The 12,169-nt window shown below is 37.2% G+C and overlaps 1 protein-coding gene across 1 annotated transcript in view; it reads right to left on the minus strand.

Moving 5' to 3' along the window:
* Positions 1-111: 111 nt before the first annotated feature.
* Positions 112-12,169, minus strand: part of LOC103468151 (voltage-gated potassium channel KCNC1-like) — a gene marked incomplete at its 3' end in the record, with an annotated part of 38,255 nt that continues 26,197 nt past the window's right edge. The window contains 3 exon segments of the mRNA XM_081609639.1: positions 112-324; positions 1,758-2,619; positions 3,010-3,141. Of these exon segments, the coding sequence (XP_081465765.1) occupies positions 112-324; positions 1,758-2,619; positions 3,010-3,141 (1,207 nt within the window).

Raw genomic sequence — 12,169 nt, forward strand, 5'->3', positions numbered from 1 at the left:
TCTGGTTTTGTACCATTAAGTGTCATTAACATATATAATTTTTTCAGTAGCATGCATCAAGTAAAATCTTACTCTTTTTACTGAGGTTCCCTTTTCCTGTTGCTCACTTACCTTTCCGAACGTTCCCATCTGTGGTTCGCTGAAACTCCCCAGCACTCAGAAGAAAGCAGGCACGGTCGTGTGGGTACCGTTCACGGCTGGTGTTAGAGCCAAGTCCTCCAGTGACTGGACTGCGCTCATCCCCAAGAACCTGGTCTATGGTGGGACAGTCCTCATTGGCCAAAGCTGCTGCATTGGCAGCTGCATCACCATTCTGCTTAGAGTCTTAGAAAAAAGTTGAAGAAGATGGAGGGAGAGATGGAACATCAGTAAAGTGACAAAATGAAAGTGAAAAAACAGATAAGTTACTACAAAAAGTGCAAAATAAAAATGTAACTGATGAAATAAAGATGATATACAACTGGGAAGAGAGGAAAAGAAAAACAGTTGTTTACACTGAGAACACAATGACTTCAACAGAACAAGTAAATGATAGTCATTGTAATAAACAGAAAACTAATATTTTAGTTTGATCAAAGCCTAGAAGCGATATTAACTTTTAGGAATGGCTCAACCAAAGTCACAACTGGAATCCAACAGAGAATCTGATGTAGATGGCTCAACTTTACACTGATTTAGGACTAGCTTTTTTATTTTGTTGTATGTGATTTCTATACATTGTAAAAAAAAAAAACTGTCTCTCAACAACTCATTCATGATGCACAATAGAAAGACACACTGCTCCAAATAATACCTGCTAGTACTTGAAATCAAATTTTCTGACATAATTATATCAAGTATAATAATTATATTATTATATAATTATATCAATTATGATTATATCTATGGCAGATCTGCTAAAAGATAACCTAGAAAGGAATGGAGCACTGAAAAATTATGCAAAATACATGATTTAAGATTTAAAAGCAAGATTTGGCATTATGATTGCCAGAAAACATCTTAAAGTTATTATTATTACCAATTATTAATAATGAAAGGTGTTGAAGACACTTTTTAAAAAATCTATTAATGAGAAAGTGTAACCATTAAACCAATAATGTTTTTCTAATGTGTTATAGAAACTGTCTCCAGCACACTGCCTGACAGAGAGCCAGCCCAGGTGCAGATAATTAATTACCATAGCAACGGGTCCCATACACAGGCAGTGAGTAGTCTCAAAAAGGCGCAGAGACAGGTCTCACGATGCATGGTGGGAAGAATACATATTTCCTGTGACTATTCATATTTTGCTTACATAAAATTATTATTTCTCTGAATTTTTGAGTGTGAATTAAAATCCTTAGTATGAAAGTTGAAAAATTTCGAGAAATAAACTATTACAGACTGTCTTTTTTTATTATTATTATTTCGGACTGTTAGTAAGAACCACAGGTGCGAAGCTTATAGTCGTCAGTCTTGGACTGAATTTCATTGTGCATGAGGTTCAGCTATTATACTGTTGCAGTGAACCAGGTCAGCCATAGCATTGTGGTGATGGACCTGACAAAAGCTTCAGCATGTCATATGCACTGATATGCACTTGGGCAAGTCTGACTTTGCATTCTGTAGCTAGAACACTGGGTCCAAAGCAATGGGTGTACTTCTGCAGGCCCCATTTAAATTCTTTCATGAATTTTCTTATTATTATGCTTATTTCATCACACAATGTCGTATGTCCTTTATGATATTCTGAAGCATGCATTTTTAATCTAACTTACCTGCTCTGTTTATTTCAATGATCTCTTCCTGTGCCAATGGACAGTCTCCAGTACCTATCATGCTTCCAGATTCCACCAAGCCTGGCCCAATTACATTGCCCATTAATCTATGTGGAGAAGCAGTTGCCATTGCCAGAGCATCTGGCTTGCAGTAATTAGGACTTCCTGGCTGTGGCGCTCTTGGGATGTGCTTGTTCCTTTTCTTTGGAAGCTTCTGCTTTGCCATGGCCAGCGAGTAGTACATCCCAAAGTTGTTGACAATAACAGGCACAGGCATAGCAATGGTTAGCACACCAGCCAAGGCACATAGGGCACCCACTAGCATTCCCGACCATGTTTCCGGGTACATATCTCCATATCCAAGAGTAGTCATTGTCACCACAGCCCACCAGAAGCCAATGGGAATGTTCTTAAAGTTGGTGTGGGCTGCAGCAGTTGGATCCTTAGGGTCAGCTCCAATACGTTCAGCATAATAGATCATAGTAGCAAAGATGAGGACGCCCAGCGCCAGGAAAATGATTAGCAACAAGAACTCATTGGTACTTGCCCGCAAAGTGTGGCCCAAAACCCGTAAACCGACAAAATGGCGGGTTAGCTTGAATATACGCAGGATACGGACAAAACGTACCACACGTAGAAAGCTCAACACATCTTTGGCTGTTTTAGAGGATAGGCCACTAAGTGCTACCTCCAGGTAAAAGGGAACAATAGCCACAAAGTCTATGATGTTAAGGGTGCTACGGAAGAACTCTGCCTTGTCAGGGCAAAAGATGACCCGGGCCACCACCTCAATGGTGAACCAGATGACACAGACACCCTCCACATATGTCAGCCAGCCATCTGTCACAACTTCATATACAATCTGTAAAGTAAATGAAAAAGAAATTAGAGGAGTTTATTATTTACTTAGTGAAATTTACCTTCTGATTCTCTACAGTGTCTTTGACGTTATTTATATTTCATGGGTATTACTGTATAAAGTACTATTTAATTTGTTGCTCTTCCTAATTAAATACAGAGAAAAATTTAAACACAACTTTGTAGAAGTAAAATGCTCCCCCATTTTCATAAAAACATGCACTGATGTTTATTCTAAGATACTGTGGTGATAGTACATACAATTTCATATAGCTTCCTCATTCAACAAAGAAAAAAGTCAATGCAAACCTCAAACAAGAGATGTAATAAGTAGTTTAGGAGTTTTTATCCACACTAAGAAACTATAGCCTTAATATTAATATTGTTGCTTTACCTCCTCATGTGTTATGTTGCCAGTAGTGACATTCTCTGTTTTGTTGTAGATGGTGTTGAAAGCCTCATGGGTCTCCAAGCAGAAGGTGGAGATCGAGAGAAGGATGAAGAACAGTGAGGCCAAGGCCACATACTGCAGGAAGAGAAACAAAGACAATGCAAACCAAAAATGTGTTACATGTGCGTCTCAAGCTTATGCATTTCTACATTAAAATATTTAAAAATTACACCATTGTAAAATCACACTGCATGTTTTGAATAAGTGTCTTTCAGCAGAATTTTAATATTCATATTTTGCAGGCTTAGTTAGAGAAGATTTTGAGTCATTGCAGTATATGCAGTACAGAAAACTGCCAAAAGGGGGCAGAATTAACATACTGATCAAAACAGAGGAACACTTCTAAATCAGAAAGAAGTGTGCTGACTTGAAACCCTCTACATACTAAAGGAACAGAAATATTGATCTTGACATTTGAGTCCTAAAACTAAGGACAGAGGTTCAGCAAACATATTACAAAAAGAGAGTAAAAAGAATACAAATAAATGTAAACATATCCAGGATTACGACACTGATGTGTTTAAAACATTTTATTATATAACCGCAAAAAAAGTTACTTTATGAATAAGTACTTTATTAATAATTACCTTACATTAAGAATACTGATGCATATGCAGAAAGACAATACGGTTTGTCATATGCTGTACCATCACATAGTGGTTCTGCAGCAGTCGGATTTCGGATTTTGGACTCTACTGCAGTCTAATGCCTCCTGCCACACCTCACCCACCTTTACTCACTGTGTTTCAATGCCTCAACAGATTAGGAAATATGACAATCAGGCGACTTTATCTGTTATAGAAAACATGTTAAAATAACTTCAGATCTAATGAGGCTGTGGCTGCAAAATATATTTAATTTAGAAATGGAAATCATTGCAAATAAATCACACAAATAATATTTCATTAGGCTAGCTGAAGACATACAGTACTTACAGTAACAACATTATTGCCATGAGAAGGTGTATAGTTGTACTACAACCAGGGAGGTAACAGACAATCAGGATGTAGGAATTAAAAGAACTTACAGTACCACAGTCAACCAAACCAGAGTAATGATAAGGGGTGGGCAGTGCTAACATATACAATATTACATATAAAAATAACCCTTTGGCAGATAATGGTGCTATGGGCTCCTGGTCACTTCTAAGTCAGAAAGTTATACATAAAAATAAAGAGAATTGTATGTATAACCCTAGTAATCCATACCTTATTGTCAATGGAGTGGAGGGGGAAACATCTAAGATTATGCAAATTTTGAACCATATTTTTACCATCTGATAGTGTCAGTTTTTACATTACAAGAAAATCATATGACTTTAGTTCTAGCCTTAATGCTGCATTCACAATGTTTACTTTTTTATTGCTGGAAAGGTGCTACGTTTTCACCTGAATAAAACATAATGAAATAGGACAACTACATCTAAAACTCTGTCCATACATCAATGTTGAGTGAAAAAAATGCCACACTTGTTCTACACTTTGCTTCGTACAGAGTCTGGGCTCTTAGGGTCACTGTAGAGTCAGACTAAAGTCAAAACTCACATTTAAGAAAGATGTCAGATGATATTTTTTCATCCAAGAAAAGAGATGCAGCAAAATTGATTCATGTCAATTTTTTCTCTCTCTCGTTTATGTATTGCTAACTTTTAGATCTATCAAAAGAAACTACCAAGACTTCAGCTCCCTCAAAATTCTTCTGCTAGGTTAGCGGTTCTCAACGTGGGCGGTACCGCCCCCCAGGGGGTGTTCAGAGGACGGCAGGGGCGCTGGCGGAATTTTTTACAAAAGGGGGTCGTTGGGATTACTTTGGGGGGCGTTTGGTCAAAGGTAAACTTTACACCTTAAATGCACAACAATGCCAGTTTAGACTTTGAGCAACTTGGTAAAACTGTATTGTGTAACATTAAATCATGCTTGGCTGCAACTGTATCGATGGCAGCTCTCCTTCTATTAAGTGTTTGTAACTTCTGATAGCTTTTCAGCACAGCTCCGCTCCTGCTTCTGGTAGCTTCACCGCATCAGTTCAGCGTTACACCGGCTGATGACGTTGCTGTGATTCCTTTTGTCTGGTATTTTTGTACATATGTTTTGACAGTTCTGTGATTATGTCAAAGCAGCAACTTATATTAAAAAGTGTTTTATTTCCGTTTGAAGGCTGCCCGCTTCCATGGAAGGACAACAGACAATCGCTCTTATAAACATGTAATTACTAAAATCACCACACCCTAACTTTGTATGCGGCACAGCAGGTGAGTGAAGATTACTGATGGTGAGCATCAATAAACGATAAAATAAATCTAGCAACAGGAAAGAAACTAAAGTGGACATAGCAATAAACCAAGAGAGGATAATATTAATCAAAGGAAACTAAATGGAAATAAATGAATGAAGAACAAAATGCAAGAATAAACTAAGAAACTAAAGTAAATACAGAGGAATAAACTGGTATGGCAAGATCTTTCGTGCAAAACTTAATACAGAGGACTGTATGTCAAGAATAAACAGACACCATTTCCAGATGAAAGGTAAAATAACATTGTTGAAATGTCATGGGTTTGTTGAGACCACATCTAATACTGAGAATAAATATATCTTACAGACCATAACAGTAAAGAACTTATCACTTATTTATGTTTTTAATTAGATTTGATATATTTATTTCTTCAATATTATTTTTCATGTCAGTGTTAATGTCATGAGGCTGATGACTCCATGACACTTTCAATTTGACTCATTAGGATTTGATTAAGAACCAGATTTGTTCTTTGTCATTTCTGTCCAGTAAAACTATTAATCTAAAAATCAATAGACAGGTCTATATAAAGATATAATCCATGTTTCTGTCTCATATTTGTATGGCTTTCAAAGGACCTGGAACTTTTGTTTTTCCACTGAAAGCTCTGGTTTGCACAATAAATGCCATGTGGGTGAATGTCCCATTCTCCTGAAGGCAGCACAGAGCTGCACCACCAGAAACTGACAGAAACAGTGAAGAGAAGAAGAGCTATAATTAATGTACTGTAGTTACAGTTCTATCCATGTTTTAATGTTGCAGAGCTCAGTCGTTTTGCAAATAGTTCAAAGTTTAAACTGGCATTGTTGTACATTTTTTATCTGGTCATTTTGTGAAATTTAACAACTAGAAAATGGCATGGAATAATAATATATTTTCCACTCTGATTGGCTGCTGTTAGGCCTACCAATTTTAAGTTGAATGTTCGTGGCATTTTTCGTAGACGCATGTGAAAATAATTTTTTTTTCCATGGCTTTTTTGTTCTCTGGGAAATTATTTTTGATAATAAATACAGAAACAAGCACAAAAATCAAAACATTTACAATAGTGATAGTAATATTAAAAATAAAAAAATGATCAGTGCAAAGTAGCCTACAAATTCTATGGTGGGGGGCGGTGAGGGACCTGGATAGGGACAAGGGGGGCGCTGGCCCAAAAAAGGTTGAGAAACACTTTGCTAGGTTGTGTTCCTGAAATAAGCAGTCCAGTTTTACATCACTTATGGTTTTGGGATCATGATTCAAGTCAAAATCAAAATTTTATTTTAAATAATTTCTGCTTCAATCTCTATAGTTGTCCAAAGAATCCTGATTGTCTTCCTGAGGCTGATTTGCAAGAAATAATGAAAAATTTAGACAAGAGTGTATAAAGTATTGTGAGTGTGCATTGTTAAAATGTTTATTCAAAATTATACTGAAAAATATAAAATGATACATATCCCAGGGTTTCCCACAGTGTATTATAAGCCTCGCGGCCAGCCATGCTTTACTAGCCCCGCCGCCAGGCTAAGCGTTGCTTGTTTATGTTTCTAGGAAAAAAATAATAATTTGCTTTTTTTTTAAGCCGGGCTGCTCTGCTGCTCTGAGCATTTCACTAGCAGAGCAGATTTATTCCTAAATGATAGGTTTATAATAGATAGGTTTATAGTATATGCATTTAAACCCGACAGCGCGCGGACTAATCACACAGCTGCCTTGCGCGCTGCCGCTACCTCAGCGGGATTGCGCGCGCCTCCTTTCACTCAAACTGGACACAGGCTGATCTGTATGGATGTTTACATAAACCTACTGTGAGGAATTATAATCCTTTGAAGAACTCTAGTTAAGAGTTTAAAACCCGCCTCGTTAGCTCTGGTAACCGCAGGAATAACTTGTAGCGAATTCAGAGGTGCGCGTTGTGAAGTGGTGAGAATGATTTATCTTTGTGAACGAACAATTATATATGGCGTTTACATCTCAACACGCTACCTAGCATGTGGCTCTGAGTCTGTCTTCCCTGTAAAGTTTATGTCTGTGGCCCGAGCGTTTATGGATAGACCAGTGCTAACCTCATCATGCAGGTTCAGCCCGGTGAGGAGCTTTCGCGCCCTCCGGTCTGTAACGCATCACGCTAATTTTATATAATTGTTTTTTGTTTTTTTTTTGTATTATTTTTCCGGTTACACTTTGCATCAAACCATTTCAAATGCATTGTCTACTTAAGGCGCACGGCCGCAGGGAGATCTGAGAAACTCGTCCAGAAACTCAACCAACCAAAACGAAAGAGCTACTAAAGCCACATTAGCAGCATTGAATTAAATCTCCCATTTGTTGCGCATCTCTGCACAGTGCGGATTACCTCATCATGCAGGGCTGGTCCAAGGCTGTTTGAGGCCTTGAGCAGACTTTGACTTAGGGGCCCCTCTTGCTGCTAAAAACATCAGCACCTCTAACAGCTTCTGTGTTAGATTTAGTGAAATATAGGAGAAGGGAGTAGTTTAATTGGCCAGCCTAAAAAGCAATAATCGCAGTTTACTAATTTGTGTAAATTTAAAGGTTAAACTCACAGCATCAGCTTGTTGGTAGGTATAGTAACAAAACAATCTAACTATGAATATTGTTCTTTGAAATTTTACAAAGTAAACTTGCCAGCTCCGAATTATCAAATTTAACTGCATTGATAATCTCAATAAACAAGTGTTACATTTATGTATCTGTGGTCTGTGTTAAAATATTAGCGTTTATGGGGCCCCTGAAGCCCTTGGGGGCATGATGGACCTGCTGACTTAATTTGGATTAAACAGAAGTGCAAATGTGTTGTTTTTAGACTAGTTGTGGGTTTAAATAACATTTCACTGGAGATGTTTTTCCGTAACATATAATTACGAAGTAATACTTTTATATTTCCTGTCAACTTAACATCTTTTAATACAAAAACACGGTAGACCCCCGGTGGACCGCCTCAACGCCCCGACCACCAGGCTTAGCAAGTTTTCTGGGGGAAACCGTGATATTCTCTACATATTCTCTAGATAAAAATACTATTATGCATATAATCCCACACAACATGTTGGGATTGTGTTTTACCTATTATGGAGGAAAATTAAAAAAGGAAACAGATTTGAAAATGGATTACAAAGAGGAAACAAGTCATTTTATGAATTCCAGTTAGAATAACCTTATAATAGTGCTGCTTTCATGTGTTATATTAGTTTGATGCAAACAAAAGGTCTGACTTTACAGAGGAAACTGATCCACATAAACATGACATGCTTTGTTTTCCTGAGGAACATTCATCAGGAAGAACCAAGAATCCCCAAAGTCTTAAGAGCTTTGAATTAGATAAAATATTATTTTAGATAAACAGACTTTGACACTGCTCGTCAAAGTAAATAATTTTTGTATCAGAACAGATTTAAAAGGCTGAACACCATGTGTCATATACCTTTACCTTTACCATTATCATTATCATTTATTATATTTTTCATTTGTTAACAGGGTTTTAGTATTTCTTTAATGGTGAATAACTGCATGTAAAATTATGTTGTTTTGTTGATAACAGTAAAATAATTTCAGGGTTCTTCCAGCGATTAAGTAATCTTAATTGATCTTATATCATATGTAATTTGTCAACAATGTAATTATTTGGGACAGGAAAACTGGCTAAATGGCATAGCCCACCGTTTTAATCTCGTTGACATGTGTTGCACAAAATTGAGTCTAACTTTGTTCTGAGCATGTTTGAACTGTCCTCATTCTCCTAATGACTTTCCCAAAGAATCAGATGAATAATATGTTCCTTAATTAAAAAGAACATGCCATGTTTTTACAACCTGACAAAGTCAAATCTTACTTATTAAATTCTTGATTATTTAACCTTTGACCTTTAACTTCACTAATAAGTGAAATTATTATTATTATTGCGGTTATCTGCAATGTGTTCTTTTCTGTCTCTTAATAATAGCCACCACCTTTTATCGCCATGTATTTATGCAATGCTTCTGTTACACTATCACATTTAAGTATTTAGTATTTAGTGTTCATGTAGAATCTGTCATGCATGTTAGTGAATATAATGTCACTTCGACACGTGAACTAAATCCCAGATTGAATTATGATTGACACCATGTTGTTTGCAGGTAAAGAACATTTACATCTGTGTTATCAAGATTTTGAGTGGTATCATCATAGCATGCCTATTAAAATATATTGGATATTTGCATTGACTATGAAAGTCTTACATGTTAACATATGTATGTGTGTCTGTCAGGTCAGTGATGAAGACAGGCTGATGAAGTGTTTTTTTAGCCCTCAGAGAGAACACTAGGTCCCATTTCTTATTATGATGATCTAAATTAAAACTGCTATATAGAGCTGCCCTACATATAAACACACACACACACACACGCAGGCACGCACACACACACACACACACCGCGCCCCCCACACACACACACACACATCTGAGCAGCTGTGGCTCAGCTAGGAAAAAAATATTTTTCAAGCATTTGGGAAGTTGTGAGTTAGATTTCAGTTTCTCTTCCCGCTATATTTCAAAGTGCACATAGGCAAGACACTCATCCCAGAGTGGCCTACCAATCTGTGGATCAAATTATAAATGTTTTTATTGCATCACATGGGTCATTGCATCACTGAAAATGTGTCAATGTGAGACATTTACCATCATGAGCTCATGCAAACATTGGAGATTCTTAGTTTAGAAGATTTTAGTTTGATTTTGAAGCACCAACTGTACACAGATGCACCAGTTTCCTCATTGGCTGATACAGAGATGAGGGATCATTATTTATTTTTTATTTGCAATTAAGTGTAAAGAGAGAGATTACCAAGAATTATCATAAAATTTGTGTTTCAAATGTTTAAAAAGTCAAAGACAGTAAGTATACCTATAAATAATTGCTGAGGGAAATTTATCAAATCTAGCAATTTAGATCAAAATTACCATGTTGGGGCAACACCTGGTTATCAGGAAATAATAGCCAGGTAGATCAGTCTCTTGTTCAGTTATCACCTATAAATACCACCCTGCTAAGGCTTAGGTATTAAAAAAACAATAAATGAAAGAATAAGTCAAGTACTGGCCACAAACAGCTTCACTGCAAGATCAACTGGTGAGTTAAAATATTTTAATTCAGACATAATGATCGCAAAGGGAAATTAAATGTTGTTTTAACTCATTAATTCAGATTCTTGAAAGAATTGCAGATGGTGATGATAGCTGGTAGGAATGTCTGTATTGCAGTGAATTTGAAGAAGCCTCTGCCTGAAGATATTCAGTTTTCTCAAGACTTGTGAAGAGAATTGTGAGGGTTGTCCATAATTTTCTTGATTTTCTATAAAATTGTTATTTGTATCATCATCTCCAAAGGTTCCACCGTTGTCCCCAGAAAAGAAGCAGAACAGAACCAGCCTTTTTTATCGAGTTGTTGAGTCTTTTTAGGTCCCTGGTTCAGATGCTGCAGCCCCAACAGATGATGGCAGCAGAGATGACGCAGTGTCTTGCTGCAAACCTTGAAGAATCTTAGCTTCCTCAAGAAGTACAGTGTGCTATGCTCCTTCTTATAGATACTTCACTGTTGTGTCTCCAGTCCAGTCTGTTGTCCAGATGAACATTAAGATATTGATATTCCTCAACTACCTCCACTTCTTCTCCCATGATGGAAATAGGGTTTGATCTAATCCTGTTCCTCCTGTAATCAACAACCATCTCCTTTGTTTTGTTCACATTTAAGACACCATGACACAAAGCGCTCCAACACATCTCTGTACTCAGCCTCTTATCCATCTCTGATACTGTGGTGCTCCTGTGTAGCTGACCACCTGGGGCCTCGTGCATAAAAGAGTGCGCAGTTTTCACACTAAAACTTGGTGTACAGAAAATTTTAGAAAAGTGTGGCGCTCAAAAAAATTCTGATGTACGTGGCCGCGCATCTTTCCTTTGTACATCCCAATTTGCAGGAAATTTAGCGTAGCTGTTGGTCCACCCTGTCGCCTTCATAAATACATTTGGAAATTAGTATAAATGCCGGGAAGTCAGCCACCACGTGAAGCAATAACCATGGCAACGTCTGTGTTTGTAGCAGTATAAATATGTATAATAAAAATAACTATATATTTTATTTAAAATGTGCTTTCAGGACACATATGGTCACCTCACAAAAATCAAAATAATAAATTTTAAAGAAAAAAATCAAAATAAATAAAGAGATCGTGCAAATGCCTGTTAGAACAGTAGCACTTTCAGCTGGGCAGACAGCGTGTCAGGGAATCATTTGAGTGGGAATGTGGACGTTTATTCTAAGTAGTAGAATCATGTGTATAAGTTGTACATTTACAGAATAAAGATGCCTTCGGTCCATAAAGGCGCATTCACAAAGCTGGCGGCTCCACTGAAGGATGACTGCAACTGACCGGTATCTGTAGCGCACGGCTCTTTAAGTTTTGTTCAAAGATAAAGGATGATCAGTCTCTGCAATCTAGACGCTAATAAACCATCAACATTTCACAGCATATCATTGGCGATGTTCTCCACAAGAGCCAAAGCGCTCCATATGTACGCGGCACACTTTGCGCAGCTACTTGAATACGTGTGATTATACACACTTTCATCACCTTAAAAATAATCAAAGCTGTCTGGAGTTAATCTGCTGATCCAACCCTGTTTTCTTTTTCAGTGAGAATAAAATTACCCCATAGATGCGTTTTACGCGCTTTGACGCACAGACCAATGCGATACATCTTTGAGACAAAAACTGAGGAAAATTACTATTTACATTCGAGCAAGGTTTTCACATACTTTTATTTTTAT

Source organism: Poecilia reticulata, chromosome 8 (assembly GCF_904066995.2).
Source record: "Poecilia reticulata chromosome 8, P_reticulata-male-v2, whole genome shotgun sequence".
In the NCBI taxonomy this organism is placed as follows: Eukaryota; Metazoa; Chordata; class Actinopteri; order Cyprinodontiformes; family Poeciliidae; genus Poecilia; species Poecilia reticulata.